The following is a 23,032-nucleotide window of genomic DNA, read 5'->3' as shown; positions in this document are numbered from 1 at the left end:
GTCATGCATCAAAAATCTTAACTAGAATTCTATACAGAAGAATTGAGAGGAGAGTGGAGGAAGTGTTAGGAGAAGACCAATTTGGTTTCAGGAAAAGTATAGGGACAAGGGAAGCAATTTTAGGCCTCAGATTAATAGTAGAAGGAAGATTAAAGAAAAACAAACCGACATACTTGGCGTTTATAGACCTAGAAAAGGCATTCGATAACGTAGACTGGAATAAAATGTTCAGCATTTTAAAAAAATTAGGGTTCAAATACAGAGATAGAAGAACAATTGCTAACATGTACAGGAACCAAACAGCAACAGTAGCAATTGAAGAACATAAGAAAGAAGCCATAATAAGAAAGGGAGTCCGACAAGGATGTTCTCTATCTCCGTTACTTTTTAATCTTTACATGGAACTAGCAGTTAATGATGTTAAAGAACAATTTAGATTCGGAGTAACAGTACAAGGTGAAAAGATAAAGATGCTACGATTTGCTGATGATATAGTAATTCTAGCCGAGAATAAAAAGGATTTAGAAGAAACAATGAACGGCATAGATGAAGTCCTACGCAAGAACTATCGCATGAAAATAAACAAGAACAAAACAAAAGTAATGAAATGTAGTAGAAATAACAAAGATGGACCACTGAATGTGAAAATAGGAGGAGAAAAGATTATGGAGGTAGAAGAATTTTGTTATTTGGGAAGTAGAATTACTAAAGATGGACGAAGCAGGAGCGATATAAAATGCCGAATAGCACAAGCTAAACGAGCCTTCAGTAAGAAATATAAGTTGTTTACATCAAAAATTAATTTAAATATCAGGAAAAGATTTTTGAAAGTGTATGTTTGGAGCGTCGCTTTATATGGAAGTGAAACTTGGACAATCGGAGTATCTGAGAAGAAAAGGTTAGAAGCTTTTGAAATGTGGTGCTATAGGAGAATGTTAAAAATCAGATGGGTGGATAAAGTGACAAATGAAGAGGTATTGCGGCAAATAGATGAAGAAAGAAGCATTTGGAAAAATATATTTAAAAGAAGAGACAGACTTATAGGCCACATACTAAGGCATCCTGGAATAGTCGCTTTAATTTTGGAAGGACAGGTAGAAGGGAAAAATTGTGTAGGCAGGCCACGTTTGGAATATGTAAAACAAATTGTTAGGGATGTAGGATGTAGAGGGTATACTGAAATGAAACGACTAGCACTAGATAGGGAATCTTGGAGAGCTGCATCAAACCAGTCAAATGACTGAAGACAAAAAAAAAAAAAAAAAGATGTTAATGTTTAGTATGGGATCAAAACTGGAATACTGAGATTTTATTTGTATGATGGAAATGTAACGGTGATTCATACCTCAATCATACTTTTTCTAAACGATTAACTCATGCAAGAAATATTTTATAACCACCACACGTTCATGTGATTTGATGCTTTACAATATTTTGTTGGGAAAATTGTCAAAGATACGGTATTTCCTTCAAATCCAAATGACCTGAACAAACTGTCAAACTGTCAATTGAAAACTCAGCTAATTTTATTAATTACAAAAAAGAGTAATTCAATTGTTAAAAGTTGCTAGAATCCAATTGAGCAGAAGGTACTTTAAATACTACATAAATGTAATATATATTAAATATATAATTAAAAATCTTTTTTGTTAAGTAAGTTAAGTAAGTCTTTTTATTATCCTTTTTTTTATTAGTAATTAGTGACAATGACTTTTAGCCTATCTAGTATAATGTGATGAGAGGAGTCTGTTCTGATATCTGTTTAAATATACAGTAAAATACTTCATAGAAATTGATGTTTTTGAATAGTAAAATATAAAACCAATTAAAGAGTAATACCATTAAACTACAATTGACATGAAACTTTGATTATAAAATGATAGGATAATGAATGAATCAAACTGAAGCTATGTACATTTAAATTTTGTCCTTCCACGTATTCTCAGAATACATTTTTTTTCTGAGGGATTAAAATATGATACAGAATCTCTTTGTGAGCAAAGAAGTGAGAACTCAAATTTATTTCATATGTCATTAGTATTTTTTATTAAATAATCTTGTTTGTTGTTTATTCATCCATATTTAACTATATTCAAAATATTATTATATAAATATAATATATATATATATATATATATATATATATATAAATATAATATATTATTTAACTACAGTCAAAATTTTCTCTTTAATAGTAAATTAAAATTTTTGTTGAATATTTACATGAATAATAATACTTTTACTATTTTTGTATGAATTGGGTGCACACAACTGATGATAAATTTAATACCTAAAGAATATTAACATTAAAAAACAGTTTTTTGCAAAAGGGGAATACAAGTAAACATCATCTTTTTGAAACGCTCTAAGAATGATTATTAATGTAATCTAAAAATAAACAAATCACTTTACAGTAACACATAATATAAATGCACATAATCTAAAGCCTGTTAAACATTTTAAAGTTATATGTAAATTATTTACTTTAATTTCACATAGAACCAAGAAAATATTTCAAAAAATATGAAAATAATAAGATTGAATGTTCAAAAAACTAGTGCATAGTGCGATTACTCTGCTGTAGTGATCACCTAAATCAGTTTACTATGGACCACTACTTATAAGACAATATGCCCTTATTTCTAATTTGTAATTTCTTTCAAGGAAGAGAGAGTTTAAAATATGCTGTCACAAGCAACAGCATATTTTTTCTTAAGCATATTTTTATTTACAAATATTTCATCTGCAACTTAGTACTGGTTCTTTTTGTAATTTTGTATTGTTTTATTTTATTCAATGTAGCGATTAGTTGAGCTCAAATGATTTTGTACTCCATTTATTATAAGGTATTTCATATGGTAAAGTTTGATTTTTTCAAAGTTATTTGCAGAACTATGGAAGAATTTATTGCTTTTGGGACTGTTTTCTTCCATTTTTTCTTTTTGGATAAATATTTTTCATTTTATTTAATTAATTTTTTTGTTTATTTTACATTATGTTGTTTTGTACTTTTTTTAATTTAATGTTAACAACAACCTGCTTTTTATTCTTAGGCTTTAGTGATGAGCTCATTTAATTTTTAACTTTATCAACTTGTTCATCTAATTTATAACCCTGTTTATAGTTATATATATATATTTTTTTAATGTATTTGTTAGAGAAATAATCATTATTTATGGTGTGATATTCAAATTATATTATGTCAGTTTGTTTACTGTGTTGCTAATAACTTTTGTGTTGTTGATAACCCCTGAAGTCCTGACATTTAACTAGCTCCTCTGCCAGAGTAAAATGCAATTCCTGTTGCTCTCACTGGACCAGCAATTAAAATTGTTTCATTTTTTCATGATGAGATTTTCGTCTCAAGTTTTTAAAATAAGTTTAATCTACACATGTAGCTCTTAACCAGATAAATTAAGATTTTGACAATACCATGCATTAACAATCATTGTTCTTTGTTCATTAATTGTAATATCAGAAAGCAAAACGTCAAAATATATGATTTGTAGCTTTATATTCCCTTTTTCTTGTCTAGAGATTAGTAATAGATAAGTAAGACTTTATAAAGAAATATTATGTATAATTTTCAGGAAAAAAGGACTATTTATTTTAAAAGGATATACTGATATTAATTGTAAAACTGGTTCTATGACTAGGAGTGATGATATTTATTTTGTTCATAATTGTGGTGAGATTCTTGAAAATATCATCAACATAAATTATTGTTAGTGATTCTTGATAGTTCATTAAATAAAAATATTTATGCTTTTGAGATTAACATTAGTAAAACTGAATCGAAAACACAATTAATTAACCTAATTGACTGGGATCTATTCATATGCCAATGCGAGAGTTAATAACGGCTTTGGTTGAGAGCTAGTCTAATTTAACTTTTACTAACCTTAAGGATATTTCAGGTCTAAGAGGTGATCTAGCATTAATCAGAAAGAAAATTTTTGAATTAAACACTGTTACTTCAGCTTTAAAGTATTATAGCTGAGAATGGAATACTCTACATAAATAAAAAAATGAGATAAGAAGAAGAAATAATTTTTCTTGATTTGACCTCTTTGATATATAACTTCCATCAACAAAATTATGGAAATTATTACATATGATTACTAGTAATTGTCAGATGACATCAAATGTATTTCATAATTTGGTTGCTAAGGCCAAAAAAATGGAATTTCATGTGCCAATCTTCTCTCGTAAAATGAGTACTTCTGTTGAGTTAGATAGTGTTTTTAAAGGACCCAGTGTTTTTCGCTTTGACATTTTACTCTTTCATAAGATTTTGAGAGATTATTGTAGTCCTTTTAAGAGTGGTTTGAGAGCAACTGCATATGGCATAAAAGATTATTAGTATAAATTTAATTTTGTAACAGACTGTGCTCCTACAGCCAAATGTCTCAGAGTAATTAATGATGATGATGATAAGGTTGATTCTTTCTGTAATTCAACTGATTTTAAAAAGAAAACTTGTAGGTCTTGTTAGGTAGAATTCTGCTAAACAGAACTTAGTCAGTTCATTCAATTTTATCTTTATTAGCATACCATAGATACATGTTTGATTTCTTAATTTCCTTTTTGTATAGATAGTTTGTAGTAGTAACATTATGTGTTTTATATTGTTACTTGAACAATTTACCTAAGTAGTTATTTTTCTATTGTCCCAAATGCATTCCTAACTCACTCTAAATGGCTACTTTCTGTCAGTTAAGACTGTATCAGACAGCTAAAAAAAAGGTTGGTAGATAACAAAGAAAAATTATTTTTATATGCCTGTACTTATCCAAATGAACATATAAGCTTTTGATTATAAAAATAACCATTCTAAACTTAAATGATTATTAATAAAAAAATAATAATGATGGATAACAAGAACACCTGGATGATAAAAATAAGAAATTATTAGTTGTTATTTAGATTTATAATAGAGAATAAGTTTAGATATTTTTGTGTGGTTTAATGAGTTAAAATAAAACAAGGTTAAAGAATATTTATTAGTTTTCTTTAGTTATTGAAAAATTTGCATAAAAGATGAAGTTTTAGGATAATATAAAAGATTTAGTAAATTAAAAAAGATTTACTCTAGCTTTAAATTACTATAGATTTTTACTATTTCATGATCCAAATTATTAAGTTCAAAACTAATTAGAAATTATGTAATGTCACTATTAAAAAACTTGAGTTTATTATTGTCATACTTAAAAATAAATTAGTAAAAAGAGGTTTGGTCATGGAAAGCCATCCAAACAATGTTTATTATAACTCTGATGAAAGACAGACTACAGTTTGTAATAAAATTTGTTAACAGATGTGTAACAGTTAGAATGCAAAGAAGTTTCACTATTGTTGTAAAATCCTTTTTGTCTGGAAAAAGTAAGTTAGAAAAACATAACGACCCAAAAGTATAGGAATAGCTGTAGGCGTTACCTCAAGGGTTAAAGGATTATTTCAAACTAAACGTAGGTGTGTAATGTAAGCAGCTGACTCAGCATTTGCCACACCTGTTGTTGGCAAAATGCACTCACTACACCATCGTACTCCCTGCTCATCTGTTCTGTTATACAGTTTACAAATGAACCTCAACCGCATCCTACTCATTTAGCCTACTTCTATCTTATTCTAACCACTTAATGGTTTTTCAGCTGTTTTTCACCACTTGTGACTTACTTAACCATAAGATAATTAAATAATAAAAATAATATACATTTTTATTTTCACCCAACTACTCCTGGAGAGGGTAATCCATTTCATAGACATGTTTGTTTGTTAGTATCCATGAAATTCTAGAAAGACCAGTTTACTTTTTGTAAAATAAGTAACAAATGACTTAATTTATTATGTCTAGTGTTATTTAATTCCTTCAATAGGTATTTTAATATAGAAATTAGTTAAAAATTGTATATGAGTTTTTTCTTAATTATTTTTTTTTTTCATTTTTAACATCTTAGTTTACAGACACCAAAATTGAAGAAAAAATTATTTAATGAAGTTATAAATTGCATAGTCTAATTTTTAGCCAAGATTAGTAAGTTTTTCTTACACCAGCTTTCTTTTTTTGCTTAAGTAATAAAATTAATATTGTGATTAATTGAAAAAAAAAAAAACCATGAAAAGCTTGAAATCAAACCCGAGTCCTATAGTATGTCATTTATTAACTCAAAAAATTATTAGCTACTGAGGTAGCTAATGGGAGTAGAAACTGTATTTTTTAAAAAAATTTAATTATATTTAAATTGAAATTATAATTTAGATCATAATTTGAATCTAAATTATGTGAGCCTCACATTTACTTGGATAAGGTCTCACTCATCTTTCAAAAACATTTTTTTTTCTGTAACATTAGTAGCATAGCATAATATAATAGCAAATATATAATATAGTAGCATAGCAAAAATAATTATTGATATATTTAATAGAAATTATTAATACTAATTAGTTTTCAACTAAAAATGAAAAATTATTAGTTTAGAACTAAATAGTTTGTAAATACCTGCAACTTTTTTAATTAAATTACACGCTTTGATTTCTCTATTTATCATATAATATTTGTTTCTCGTGTAATGTTCCCCTAATACTTTATATTAGTCCTAAGTTATTTACTTATTTGTTTCAGAAAACCAGACGGTGGTAGAAATGGGGACAACAATTACAGATGTTAACAATACTCTAGATTGGGATGATTCAACAACTCCAACCTCTTTAGTAACCTCAACAACGTTAACAACAGTTATACCTACAACTTTGTCAACAACTACAGTCTCAACAACAACTACATCAACAACTTTTACAACGACAACAACAACAACTACTACAACAACAACCACAGTACGTCCAAGACCTACTATTTTTTTACCTCCTCGTCCTCATGGGTCACGCTGGGGTCCATATTTTGAGGAAAATGCTGCTCCTATCAATATGACAGCTACCGTTGGGTCTACCATACGATTAGATTGCAAGATAGGCCTTCTCCACGATAAGACTGTAAGTAAAAATTAACAAACAAAAACGTATTAAATTATATTTTTTTTATTCTAGTTTGCTATACAATTCTGATATTATTGTTAGATGTATGAATAAGAATACGCTCTTATTGAATCTGAAGTTTATTAGCTGAAATTTTGTTTTAAAGCAAATAGTTTTATGTATTAATAGATGTACCTTTTTTAAAATACTATTCTAATTAATACTTATTATTCCACATTTTTACTTGTAGTAATCAAAAATTAGTTAGCTTGTAGAAAATTAGGCAAAAGTGAATAATTTTGCTTAGAAAATAAAAAAAGACAAGAAAAAAGGTTTTGATGGAAATATTGGTTTTTAATTAATAAATTAATATTTCAACAAAAAATACGATATGAAGATATTTGTTAGAACTATGAGTGTTTTTGTTCAATATGGAACATATTACTTAGAAATATATGGCAGTGGCATTCAAAAAATAATCATTTCATCCATCTGGCGAATGGATGATTAGTGAATAGCAAAGTACAGCTTATAGCATGCACCCGTTGATAAATGAGCCAGAGTAAATACGGCGGAAACGTTGTAAGGAAGTTGAAGCAGTCAAGGACCCGATTTGTGATGTGTTGTGTTGGCGAGTTTTCATCTTTGCAATTTGTTACGAAAATACTGTCTATTCTGCATCAACCGTTTACGGGAGGATACACTAATTCTCATCAGTATGGTATCAAACCTTTTTTATCAATCCTGAGAGTGAGATTGGGCATAAGAAAATAAAAATAAAATGTCACTTGAAAAGGGTGTAAATGTTGTTTAGTATCCACGAAACATTCCAAACAGAAATCTTCAGTAAAGAATTTTTTTCGATAAGAAATTATATTGATTTCCTTCCTTTTTACTTGTAAAACATAATTTTATTTAATGGTTCTAAATAACAATTAATCTAGTTTATTAATTTTTTTTTTTCAGTGATTTTTTTAAAATTCTTCTTACTTATTTAGGTTTTATTAGAGAAGAAAAATAGCTAGCTCGTTTTACAGCCTTTAACTTATACCATACACTACCCTCATTTATTTTGGAGTTAAAATTAATTAACGGTCTTGAAAATCTTTAATACAAGTATGGTACTTTATTATTATAAATTTATTATTTATATAAAATTACCATGTTATTAATTATACCACATCATTACCAATTTCTTGATTTTCCAATAAATATTCACGTTTAAATGATGTGCAGGATATTTTAATTTTTAGTTTAGAACAAAACTGAGGTTCTTGATTGGGTTAAGATCAAGCTATATTTTTCATCGATAACTTAGGCTCAGTCATTTCTGTTATTCTTGTTAAAGATTAGATTTAATAGCAGAATTTCTACTGATATTTGATTCAAATTCCGGTCAGGATTGACCTATTTTACGCGCTACTAATCTCATCTCTCATTACAAAAAAGGAGAAGAAACTGTAATTGGGAGTCAGCCTGTTTGTTATTTCTCTATGAATAAATAGAATAATTTATATTGTGTTGGAAAATTATATTAATATATTAAAGATCTTCAAGTTCATTTAGGTCGGGAAATTTAATGAAAAGAGTGACAAAACTGTAATCAACCCACACATGTTGACTTCGCGACGTTTTTAAATATCACTTATTAATTTGATTTTAACTAAAACAAAAACGTCAAAAATACATATTTCTTTATGACAACATATCAGCTAGGTCCGTAGCTAAAAGCTTTGTAACGTAAGAGGCCGCAGATACATCTAATATTTTCAGTCTATTTTTATAATTCCTTCCAACTTTTCAAAACCCCCAGTTTTAACATTTCGACAACAACAAAAACGTTTTTGGGAACTTTACTCCGTATGACGCTACTGAATGACTAATAAGTGTTTTGATTTTTGCCTTGCTTCCATTTTGTAAATGAACTGGGTCAGTTAGAATCATAAAATTTGTTATTATAGACATTGTAGTACTACGATCGTTAGTTTTGTGTTTAAAACCATTCTCATAAACATATTTTTATATTTTTCCGTGTCTGGTGAGAAGGGGAAAAAATCCATTCAAAAAATAACATTGGTACTAGAAATTCAAAATATGTTTATTGCATAAGTAATAATAGAATACCTATAAAATGCAATAGTTAAAACAATTGTGGGTTTTTTCATAAAACTTAATTGTTTTTCAAATTAAAGTTTTCTTTAAGATTTTGCAACATTGACAAATAATGTACAAATTTATCGTCTGCAATCCAGTGGCTGACACTAGATGATTATTAAAAAAGAAATTTTTGAAAAAACAAAATAATTTTTAAATACTTTAAAATATCTTTTGTAATCCGTAAAACTTACTACCATTACTGGCTAGAAAATCCTAAAATTAGAAATTAGTTTTTTTCTTTTAAAAGAGAGGTAGGAATTAACACATCGGGAGGGGATATCCCTCGGTTTATATATGTACTAATAAACAGTCGTTAAAATAAAATAAATTTGTAAATATCGTTGGCCTACTGGTTAACATCAATAAAAAGAAAAGAAACTCGGAAAGTTTGATTTTCTGATACTTTTTTTTTACTCTTTGCTAGAAGCGTTATAATAATTTGCAGTCACGTAGCCTAATATTTCTCGCTACCCTTATCTGGCTGGAAATGATTGCAGTTCGTATCATACAAAATGGATTCTAAAGCAGTTTATCCGGAAGTAATTTTATTTTATCTCATGATATATGAAAATTAGAAACGAGGAAGGCATTAAAGGAAGGATGAAAGAAAGGAAGAAAGAAGGATGACATTTGTATAATTTCATAATTAAAAATAAGCATATAATTTTAAATTGAACATTTTAGAATGCTCAGCTTAGATCAAAATAAACTTTTCTTAAAATATATAGTTTTCAGAATAGGCTAAAAGAATGTCTGGATGACTACGAATGATGAAAGAACATTATAATTATGATTCTAGGGTACATCGTCTACAGCCTTCAGCTATTATACAAGAATGAATGTTTAGAGTTTAATGCAAAAAGAAAACAAGGTTTAAACGATAAACCAGACCAAATTAAATTACGGACTGTAAAAATAACAAACATATTTTTTCTGAGTTATAAACATTTACATTCTGTAATCTACATCAATTTTCCTTTTTAATTACGTAAACAATTATTCATTTGAAAATCCGTTAAAGCTGAATGTATTATTTAGTAATGACATAAAGTAATAATTTTGTTTTTATTTATTTTTATATATACTGCAGTGTGTGTGTGTGTGTATGTACACATATATATACTACAGCATTACATTTATTAATATTTTACTCCTCTAGTCAAAAGATATTTTTTCAAAATGTTTTTCTTTACATTATTTATTTTTATATTTTTCTGATATTAATTAAAGAAAATCCTAGAAACGATTACAAGAAAACTAATGTTTTCTTGAAAAAAAGGGTTTTAAAATTTACTATGATCAAGTTTACTGAGAGAAACTTTATTGCCCTGAGGTAGATAACCCCTACGTTTGGAACTTACTATCTACGTTCCACGGCCGGGACAGCATCAGCTTTACATAAGTATAACGTACTTATGTAAATGAATACAACAGTGCACAGAGCTGGCTTACATGGCTAATAGAAAATAGTAAGTTTCATTCTACCTAATTTCCACCTATAGGTCACTATAAGGACTGGACGTTTCGGCACCTGCAGATCATCCAAAACTGAAAACGATTTTGGATACGGACTTCCCCTTGTTGTGTTCCCCTTTTTAGGTGATCTAAACTGGTCGACTTATTTGAGTGTAGATCTGAATTTCTATGTTGCGTAAAACACGATTTTGATTGGTATGAGTGTAGGCACTGATTTAACTTTAAACTCGTTCGTTTTCTGAGGTGTTCACACTCACGAACGGTTTGTCAAATCTTTACTAGGCACGGGGTCCGTGCTTTCGTGGTTTCGGTTAGTTAGTTAGTTAGAGGGATTAGGTTGGATGTGAAGATGTCCGTTTGAGGCCTAGGTGAAGGCAAAATTTGATGTGTATTTACGGATGGAAATATCTGCCGAGGTATTTACATCGGTGGCATCCCGACCGAGGCTTTGCTGATGACTGTGAGATGTAATCAGTTAGAGGGTCTAAAGAGACCTCCGGTAAAGCCCCTCAGGGCTTGGAACGGAGGGGTGGTGTGGCTACCGGTAACGTCACAAGCTGGGTGTCTTCCCCCTACGGGGTTGGGATGATCCAACGCTTGGTACACAATATAGATCTTATTTGAATATGTGTGCAGGAAACAAATTTTTCCAGTGATGGAATTTTTGTTTAAGTAGATATAATATTTTTTGACGAGATCAACCTCCAAATATGTGTTAGAAGTGTAGTAGTAATATTAACGTCGAATAGAGTTCCACCAAAGCTGTTGAAATAAATATATATCTGTAGGTGGTCAAAATCCGAATAAATGTCCGCTTCAGATTACTATTTGCGGCATTGCCAAATTTTGACTGGAAGGAGGATGAGATAACGCACTTAATTGCTCATCTTCCCAATCCCATATTGTTAATAGGGAATTTTATGCATACATCCTTATTTTTAGATCGGATCAAATTGACTCCCCGGGGAAGAAAGTTGGAAAAGGTCCCTTTAAATTCAGACTTTCTTACATTAAACAATAGATCAGGGATTGATTTTAATATCAGAGATGGATCGACTTTCTCAATATATCTAGCGTTTATTTTTGTACTGAAACAACGAAATACTGGTGTTACAACTTTAACATTAGTGATAAGTTGATGTTCTAACAACAATGATGTTTTATTGAAAATACAATCCCAGATTCAATCCCAGATGGTTGTTTGATAAGGCAGATTTGTCGAGCTTCACTACTGATACGAATCTCCCCGAAACACTTGGAGTTATTGAAAATGATGTCGACGCTATAACCAACAGTATATGTGACTCGGTATCTTGGTTCAATGTGAAATAAGTAAAGCGATAAAACTGAAGGAAAAAGTTTCTTGAAAGCATATGCTTTCAAGAAATGCACAACACTGGATCTTATTGCCTTTAAAAAACAGAGGCCGTATGCCAAAATACTTATGGTAGATTAAAAAACAAATGGTCCCAGCAATAATTGCTGAATTATTAGCCAATCATTTCGAAGGAGCCAATAAAACAGTCAATTATGAGGAATATTTTAAAAATCAAATAAAAATTATAGTCATATAAATTTTAGAAGGTGAATGAGTTTTTTTATACAATGTACCTTTCAAAATAGATGAACTTGTGAAAGTGTTGAAGAAAACCGGAAATACAGCATCTGCTCCAGGAGAAATACATTACGTTTTGATCAGATACCTAAGAAAAACTTAGACTGTCAGAATTGTATAATCAAATGTGGCGGGATGGAATGAATCCGCGGCAGTGGATGAAAGCATATATTGTTTCAATCCCAAAATAAAGATAAAAATCTACCCGATCCCTGTACTTACCGTACCATTGTAATGTGTGCTATCTCCTTAATCTCTTTAATGTGTGCTATTGGAAAAATCTTCGAAAAAATGATAAATAGTCGACTCGTTTGGATTTTAAAAAAAGGAAGGAAGGATTTTTATACTCGCATCAAGCTGGATTTTTACAGTACCATTCAACTACTGACCAAATATTCAGTTAATAAAATACTGTATACAACAGTTTCATCACTAGGAAACGCTGGGTCGGATTCTTCTTTTAACTACAGAACGCTTTTGATATGACATGGTCTCGCGGAATAGTGCTTCAGGTACTACATGAACGACCGTGTTTTCAAGAACAGGTTTATAATGAGTACTTTTTAGAAAAAATATTGCAAATACCATCTCACAAGGCTCGCTGTTGAGTAACACCTTGTTTATGATCACATCAATACACTGATATTAGTCATTCCAGGAGAAATCAGCAAAAGTGTTTACGTCGATGATCTGGAAATTGTTTATGCCAGTAACACTACAGGTATGGTTAAGTATAAATTCCAGCGAGCGATATCCGCCTTAATGAAGTTACAATGTATAACGTATTCAAATTTTCACCAGATAAAACGTACTGTGTACGCTTCTGTAGGAAGAGAACTCCTCATAGTAGTCCTTTTTTAACCATCTTATTCAGTATTAGATAAATTTCTTACTTAGAGACTGCACAAACAAGAGTTGAGTGTTAGACGAAAGAAACCCCTAAACATTATTAAATGTTATCGAACATCAATTAGGGCTCAGGTAAATAGACATTACTACGGTTATATAAAGCAGTGGTTCGAAGCTCGATTAGGGATGTATTACATGTTCATTCGCTAGAAAATTGTATTTAACAAAGTTAGATGATGTAAATAACAACAGAATCAGATAAGCAACATGAGTTTTTCGTACAAGCCCGGTGAAAGTAGCATATTGCCATTACATTATAGAAGAGAGATCTTACTATTAAGACTTGCGGAAAATATAGGTGTCTTTCCTACACATATAAATTATAAAATTTTTAATAATAATTCTTTGACTGCTTTATATAAACAACGCGCTCCCTGTCTCAGTCCAGCAGAAATTCAATCTCATGAGTTTGCAACAAACACGAAATTCCTTTGAAAACTTGCAATCTCTACTACAGAAATATCACCATAACTTTTATCATGGTGCATAAGCACAAGATCTCTCTTATGGAAAAATGAAAGAGAAACCAGCAGTAATCATCCAACGGGAATTTTCAACAATCATCAGTAACTACGAGGGATGTATGAAAATTTGTACCAATGGTTCTAAAGCTTCACATGGGAGTACTTTATATTTATAAATGCAGAAGCGCATTCTTGGAAACTACCAAATACGACAACTTTTTATACGGCGGGGCACAATTCTATACAGCAAGTTCTTCGCTGTACTGAAATTTTCTGCGAAGAGAGAGTGCTTATATGTTCCGATCCTTTAGTGCACTAACTACTATTCGGAAAAAGAGCATTGATGATGTCCTTATTGCGAACATTCTATCGATTCTGTACATATTAAATCGAATGGGACAGTAATACATACTTTTATGGACTCTAGGTTATGCTGACACCTCAGGAAATGAAAGCACAAACGAAGTTGCTAGAATGGTGGCAACAATTTGTCAGAATACGGACATGATTCGAATTCGAGTGGCAGATGTTAAAAACCATCTAATGATAAATATCAGAACTATAGAGTAATGAATGGAGTAATCGGAGTAATGAATGGAGAAGACTGAACACTAAACTTAATTAAAATTACTCAAATTAGTTTCCGGAAACTAATTCGCCGCGAAACTGATTAGCCGAGAATAAATGGTGTTGAACAGACTCAGAGTCGATCTCGTACGAATGACAAATTCATTAATGTGGAGAAGAAAGACCAATGTGCAGTGTATGTAACAAACATCTACTGGAAGAGTGTACAATATATGAAAACTTTATAAGGAGGTGTATATTAACAAACAATATTACTGTTGATTTAGAAAATAGCAGAGAGGGAAAAATAGTTGCTTATTTAAAAGCCAGTGGATTATAACGCGTTTGTAATAAGCCTTCGACGATAGTCGATATATATAACTAAGAAAGCCCTGCCTGAAGGCCTTTATACCTTAACATAGGGATCTCAAAATTATATGGTATTGTGAAAACGTTTTTATGTATTTCCTTATTTCCTTTTAATGGGTTTTTATGTTTACTTTTTTTTTGTTTTATGCAAATGTCCGTGCCCTTTACACCCGGTACGTGATATATATGTATGTATTTTATTTAATAATTATATTTGCGTTTATTTTGTGTTTTATTATAATACCTGAGCCATATACACCCTTACATCTGACGATTCTACTGGGTAATTTTATTTAATTCTTTAAAAAAGTGACGAGAGCTAATGACATTAGACGTCGATGTCCATATTACATAGTAATAAAAAAAAGTAATAAAATATTTAACTATTGACTGACTTGAAATCAACTGGATTCATATAAAAACTGAAAAAACGATTTAAAAATAAATCACTGCAGTAACAATAGCTTTTTCTTTTATTTTTTTATTTTCCTGCTCTTTAGATTTCGGTTTTGATTAAATTTCAGTTTAGTATTAAACTAAAGTGAATTACTTTTCCATTTAATTATAATTTTTATTATAATTATGTATAGACCATAAAATTTATTAGAATAATGAACCCTTGTTACATGCAACAAGTGATATATCAAGGGAAATTTATTTTTTTTAAATTAATAGTCGAAATTAAAATGTGTTCTAGAAAAAAATTCTAATAAAATACATCAAACATAATTAAATTTAACTGAGGTTTTTAATAATACTTTCAATTGTAATGTGTCGTCATGTTTTTAATGAAAATCAATTTGCATTATTGTTCATTTTATATTTTCTAAATAATTATAAATTAAATTTCTAACTTAGGTAAAAAAAATCAAATGGTGACTAATAAAATGTTTTTTACTTTCGTGGCAAAACTATCTAGTTTAGCAATACTAAAGGGAAAATATAGGAATCGATTTCAAAAAAAATGTTAAATTTTTCTCTTTAAATCTTTCTCAAGGGGACATTTTAGACAACAAAATTTCCCCAAAAAAAAAATTATTCGTTTTTATATTTGATTTTAAAACAAAGACTTTTTTAATGTTTCCCTTAGCAGAAAATAACCGTATTTATAAGTTAATTTTTTGTGCGTACATACGTACGAGTACGTTCGGTCTAATTGAAGGTTAATAACTCCGGACTCCATAAACCAATTTTCTTCGATTTTTCTTGGTAGGAAGATACCGACTTCAGGGGAATTTATCATATCAATTTTTTGTAAAAATTGGAAAAAGGATGGGTTATTTTCACCAAAATAAAATTTATAAATTTTAATGGGGTATTTTATCAAAACAATTTTTATTACAAAAGTTGAAGCCGTTTTTATCAGGATAAAATACTGCTCATTTATTTTTGACATTCTCCCCCACCCCAAAAAAAGGCTTGAATTTTTTTTTTTAGCTATTTTTTTTTTCTTTGGAAAATGAGTTAATGGGAGATTTTTACATGAACATGTAAAAACATGTAGATTTTCTACATCAATGGGCCTTTAAATGAAAATAAAATTTTCTTCATTCAATTCCTATAGTGTGGCAACGAAACACGATTTTCTTAGTTTTTGAAAGTTTAAAACAATGGATATGTATAATGCCCATTGCGTTTATTTTAATGCGATAGTTTTTTACATAAATCAAATACCTGAAAATTATGGACTTTTAATATATATGTATGTATAATATTTAGTCCATATAGCTTCTTTTTTTTAAGCCTTTGGAACCACTGTTAGGCATTGTTTTAGAGGATGAGATGAAATGACAGTTTTTTAGCGAGTAAAAATCCCATATCTGACAGGAATTCAAACCCTGGACCTCCGGATGAAAGGCCGAGATTCTACCACTCGCGCCACGGAGACCAGCTAGTCCATATAGCCTATATAAAATGTTAATCAGTGTGCTGATTATCACCACCATAAAAGTAGAAAAAAATAATAAAATAGACATTTAACACTTTTTTTTCTGAAAACATTTTTTTAAGGAAAATAATCTGTTAACTAAAATTGACTACATTATGTAATCCATTTATTTTTTATACATTGTGGTAGTAAATCTTTTTATTTGTTTTTAAATCAAAGATTTTATAACCGTACAACTCCAGTGTGATTCCTTGTGATGTATAATGACTAATAATCTATATAAGATCTTTTACAGTTAAATATCATCTGGTGACTAAAGCTGATCTGAGTTTTTATAAAAGTAACTTTGCTCCCTAAGTTAGGAGTTAAGGACGAAAACAATACAGTTGCAATATATTTCATCGCCACCTGCGTACTGTAATTTTATCATCTGAGGTTTTGACTATATAATCCCTAAATTCGACAACGGCTTTTACATTCTAGCTCTTAACTCAATTGGAATTATTAAGATCAGTCCTGGATGAAATACACATTTGAACTACACATTTTTTTCATATTCTATCTCTTTCTTTGATATAATAATTACGATCTTCAAACTTCATGATTTACTTACCATTATGCTCACTCAAAGCTTAAATAATTGAAAATTTAAAATAACAAATATTTAGTAATTGAACATTTATTTAAGAGTCCGTAAATTCTTTTAACACATTATTCTCAATTTTTTTCTACTACATACTATTTTAATATGTTCATTTTCTTTAATCGCACGGTCTCTTGTACGGCTTATTACTTATTTTCATCATTTTAATTCCTGTAATTTTTAAAATGAAGGTATTAATAATGAAAGATAATCAATTTAGTTATTATATGAGTAATCATTTATGCCATCCATTTTGTGAATTGTTTTTCAGTATATATATTTTTTTCAATTAATCTTTATTCCCAGTTTAGTAACCACAGATTTTTATTTAAAAAATTGGTAATCAACTTACCTGATTTCATCTTTTGACAACATTTAGCCGTAAATTTACTTTTTCGTCAAAAAAGTATAAATAATCTGTGCCTCTTACCGTACCAGTCTTATTTGATTGTGGGTTAAGCTAAAAAAATATATTCCAATGAATTTACATTTAATTTTGAAAAAATTAACATTTCACGACGTTATAATAAGATATTTTGTAAAATAACCTGTAACTTAACTACGAACGTTAAAATTTTATTGTTTTTATATAAAAAAATGACGTCAGCAATTCTCAGCGGATATTCATTCAACTTATAGTGAATTCACTGATTAAAGAACGGAAGAAAGTAAAGTGCTTGATAGATTTTTATCTTAGAAGAAATTTTTTTCTCCAGGGATTAAAATGTTTTCAATTTAAAAAAAACTGCTTTTTCTAAATATTTCATGTCTGTAGGATTTCACTGATTAATCAGATTATAAAAAAAAAGTATGCAGCATTCTATTCGTATTATTTGTTGCATCCTTGAAATTGCATTTCATCATAAATATCATACTAGCACAGGATGTGCTAGTATGATATTTTTATTTGCAATATTTTGCAATGTTTGAATAATAGTATTTCTTTTAATTCATTCTAATAGTATGATTAGAAATACGTATCAAACCATAAGCATTAGTTATTCATTTACAGAGATCCGTCAGCGAATTAGATTGTGAACAGTAACATCAGCAAAAGGATTTTTTCCCCTATTTATCTTGTTAATTTAAATTTTTAAATTTTTTAATAATTATAACAATAAAAATAAAGTGATTCATTTAAACATATATTAATAATTACTTATAAAATTACTATAATTAATTACTTATTAAACCATTTTAGAGAAAGATAATTTCCATTTAATACAAGGTCTACATCATTGCAAACTTTCGTATACCTAATCAAGATATTTTTAATGAAGTGGAGTTTGTAAGCTTTTTTTTTATACAAATTTATATTGGCTTTTGGTATTGTATATCAAGAGCTGCATGTATAGGAAAATATAACTTATTCAAATGATCAACGTATTAATATATCTCATGTATAAATATATTATACATTTCAAAGTAGACTTAATAAAATATAATAATAGCGTACATGTTATTCGCTGGCTATTATTAATTCAATAATTTTTCTTCCAACAGTTTACTTTATTACAAACACAAAGAGGAAACGTAAGTTATTTGGCGCCATAGTAATTTTGTGGCGCGACGGCATGGAACTGCTCTTAGCTTTAAATTAAAAGAGTGAAGTTTTTTTATAACTTAGAAGATCTAGTTAAAAATAATGTGAATAAATTATAACAGGAGACAAGTTTTTTTATGAGCTGTGACCGTCAGTAAAATATTCACCTGTTTTTCGTTTATTTTTTAACCAGAAAAATAATAAATCTAGTATGCAAGTTTGTTTTTTGTATAATATCTGAGTTAAACGTAAATCTCATGAACGATAGTAGACAGGAAATTTCCTACAGTCAAACTTGTATTTTAAAAATTACAAAGGAAGTTAGAGAACTTCATTCTTTTAAGCAATATGCCCGTGGGTTACAACGAAAAGATTTTAAGTAGACTAAATGAATCAATATATCTTGCCTTAGATTCTGTTTAAATAAGTGAAAAATATGCGTTAATTGTTTTTAAATTTCTTCCAATATTTTTCAAATTCAGAGCCCTAATTTGTTTTCAATAATTTTGTTTACAATGCTATTACAGATATTTAGTTTTTATAAAATAAATAAATAATATTTAACGAATTTCGAAATGGAACGGTTAATATTAGATTTAACGTTAAAGAATATTTGAATTGTTTTGAACTACATCTAAAAGCATAGAAAAATCTTTGCTTGAATGGATTATTTTTAAATAGCTGTAAAACCACATACTATTAAAATCTGAAATTTTAACAAAAATTTATATTTTAAAATAGATCGTTATGTGATTTTATGCACCTCCCTTGAATATTATATTTTTATTCTTACATTTAAGTAGGAAGAACAATGTTACGTAACTTAGAAGTAAAGAATAGCTTAGTATTGTTTATTTTGTAACATGTCTCTTGTCAGCTTCAAATACTTCCTTAAAAAAATTGTTTTATATTAAGTATCTTTAATTCAACATTTTTACTTCTTTATTTTAGTATAACAGCCTTGAAAATCTATTCTTATACATATTATAACGAGGAAGATGAAATTGACGAATTGAAAGGTAAAAGAGAAATTCCATTATTCACAGTGTCTGTAGTCTTATGTATTATTAATGAATGTCTCTTCCTCGTATTTCTGTAAAAATTCTGTGAACCATTTATTATTGTTATTTGAATTAATTAATTCTCTTTTTTAATAAATATTTATATTATTTTTTTAAATATATGCACACCAACCAGCGATACTGCAGTTAATACTGTTTATAATGATTCATTGATATCTTTACATTAGGTGTAATTTTTTAACTTTTAAGGTGACTTATACAGTTTATGTCGTTAATAAATTAAGTTTCTTAAACTGCCTGACAAATTATTTTTTAAGTCTACATTTATTCGAATTCTGTAAATACGGTTCAGAATAAAAAAGTACTGTCAAATTTTCCTATTCCTCTATGCAATTAATAAATTTGTTTTATTACAAAAAAGTACAAAGTGTAAAGCTTTTTTCCTCTTACTGCAGCTCAACATCAGCATGTTTACAGTCCTGAAGATGTCAAACCATGTTAGAGAGAATGCGTCTTCATCCTGTTGAAAAATTAGGATCACCATATTTTCTATCTGCAGAAACACAAAGTTCTTTAAAATGTTTGTATAGACTATGTATATAATAGTCTGCTTGTGGAAAAAGTGCCCCAAAAATCCAATTGTGCATGATACCACTTGACACGGTGACATTTACTTTCCCGACAGTTGCGGACGAATTTCACTTACTCGTGTGGATTTTCTGAGTAATACACTCGACAATTGTGGCAAATCACGACGCCATGAACGTGAGATTTTGCTTCATCAGAAAATAAAATAGGCTGTATTAGTTTTCATCAGCAGAAATGAAATCAGCAGAAATGATATCTTAGATTTCATTTCAAAAGTCTTTTCATCAAAACGTTGAACACTTTGTGGCTTTTCGTTAGGTTTAATTTCATGGAGTAGCTGCATATTATAGGCACAAAGTTTCAATCGCTTGTGAATATCAAAGGCAGTGTTTTTAGGAATATTTATATGACGCGTAACACTACCTGCTGAACGTTTTGGCCATCGTTGGAAAGAGAGTCGAATTCTTTCTGTGTGTTCAGCACTTGTTTTAGGACTACCTAGTAAGTGTACAAACCCTTTCGGTTTCCAAAAAATGTTCACATCACTTACATATGCTTTTTCATCACTCGAAGAACGATTGACTCGTATATAATTTCTTCGTATGATAGTCACTGATTTTATTTCTGCGAAGCGGTACACGCACTGTGTTTTTTGTAATATTACTGAAGCCCAGCCTCATAACAGCATTGACCTGTGCAACAGTCTAATGCTGCAGCCCTCTGACGGAGAATGTGTAAACTGAGATATAGTTATTATCGCTTTAGGATTACTCATAAAACACTAATGAGAGCTGCAAAATAGGAATTATATTCGTTCTCGAAATCCTGGAATTCTTTTTCGGACACCAGGTACTGGTATGGAGTCCAGCGTGCTCTAACCGTACTTACGTAATACATTACCTCCAATTTTATAGGCATGCACCCAAGAAAAACACTGGATCCGCCGCCTACATTCCCTTATTGCCTCTTAAACCAAATAAATGCTTCTAATCAAATATAACACAGAATTAAAGGCTCGTTAGGCAGTTTAATTGCATTATGACTATTAAATCCAATAACTAAATCTGATCTAATCTAATTTATTGATAAATCCGCTCATCCGCTCATCACGCTCATCCGTTTTTATGCAAGAAAACTTACACCGAAATGTATTGTAGTAGATTCCCTTGGCAGCTATTTCTTTTCTAAGTTAGAACAGTTTTTCTGAAAAATAATTTAAAATCACATAATTTAAAAAATTTAATTTTCTTCTTTCACTAATCATAAATATCCTTATATTTAATTCATTAATAGTTTTCTGCCAATAGAGCAGATCCTGTCACAGCTGCTGCTCTCCATCTTGTCCTATTCTTTGCTAACCTCTTTGTTTCCGCATATTTTTGCATTCCCATAATTCCATCCATCATTGAAATTTCTTCCTTCCTCTTTCTTTCCTTCCATTCACCAAGATTCTATTGCATCCACTAATAAACACCTTCTTCGCATACAATTTTCTAGCCAGTTTCTTTTCCTATATTCAATCATATTTAGCATTTTCCTGTTCTCTCCGATTCTCCTCATTTGTTACATGGTTTCGCCATCTGACACTTATCATTCTGCGCCACACCCACATCTCAGAAGCCTCAATTCATTTTCTGTCTGCCTTTCTCATCGTTCATATTTCAGATCCATAGAACATCATACTCTAAATAAAACATTTTATTAATCTCTTCCTTAAGCAACGTTTAACTTTTGATACAGCAGTCTTCCCTTCTTATTAAATGCCTCCTACGTCTTGATATTCTTGTTCTAATTTCTACTGCGCAAGTCAGGCCATCAATTATAAAGCTCCCTAAGTACTGAAATTTCTTCACCTGCTGTAAAACTTCATTTCTTATCTTAATCTCAATCCTCTTCTCTTTTTCACCTAATACCATACATTTTGTCTTCTTTTTGTTTATCCTCATACCCTGACTCGCAATCTTCATTTAAGTCATCAGGCATTTTATTTAGTTTACTTGGACTCTCCGCCAGTACCGCCATGTCATCAGCATAACGAATTCATTCTATTCTTCTTCCCCCGGTCTTTAGTCCTCTTTTTCCCATTCAGACAGCATTTAATTATTTCTTCCATATATATATATATATATATATATATATATATATATATATATATATAATATATACATATATAGTGTTTGTGACATGCAGCATCCCTGCCTCACTCCCCTTCGAACCCCTATTCTTCCTGTTATTTCGTCCTCTAAATATTCCAAATATATAAATATTTATATATATATATATATATGTATTATATATATTTATTATATATATAAATATTCTAAATATTCCATTACAACTAATTAAATTTTCAAAATAAATTTTTCTAAATATCATTTTATGTGTTATATAAATCGTTTAATAGGTAGATATTAAAGCTTATTTTTATTGGTCTATTTAATCCACCAATTAATTTTTATTTCATAGAAAAATAAGTAATTGTGGAAATAGCAACACTAGAGTAAGAAAGTAGCTAAATACATGGTGAAAAAATTCCATTGTACATAAAATAAGATAATAATTTTATCAAATTAACGGAAAAAATTTTGTAGTATAAAAATATTTTAAGGTAAGTTGAATTACTTATCGATAATCGGTGAATTTATAACGTCTATGAAAATAAAATTTACATCCTGAAATTATGGAGCTGTCAAAACCACGCTTGGGAGTGTCTAGTAAAACAATTTTCTCGTGTTAGAATCTTTAAAAAGCGTACCTCATTAACAATAACTAATTTATATTTTTTATTTCCGTCTAATTTTGATTTAGTGGTATTTATT

The 23,032-nt window shown here is 29.4% G+C and overlaps 1 protein-coding gene across 1 annotated transcript in view; it reads left to right on the top strand.

Annotated features, from left to right (window-relative positions):
• Positions 1-23,032, top strand: part of LOC142320978 (zwei Ig domain protein zig-8-like) — a 327,902-nt gene that overhangs the window by 154,979 nt on the left and 149,891 nt on the right. The window contains exon 3 of the mRNA XM_075358976.1: positions 6,623-6,990. Within this exon, the coding sequence (XP_075215091.1) occupies positions 6,623-6,990 (368 nt within the window). The remainder of the gene's footprint in view (positions 1-6,622; positions 6,991-23,032) is intronic.

Source organism: Lycorma delicatula, chromosome 3 (assembly GCF_047948215.1).
Source record: "Lycorma delicatula isolate Av1 chromosome 3, ASM4794821v1, whole genome shotgun sequence".
In the NCBI taxonomy this organism is placed as follows: Eukaryota; Metazoa; Arthropoda; class Insecta; order Hemiptera; family Fulgoridae; genus Lycorma; species Lycorma delicatula.
The sequence above is the reverse complement of the archived record's forward strand: the minus strand, read 5'-3'. Positions and strand labels throughout refer to the sequence as shown.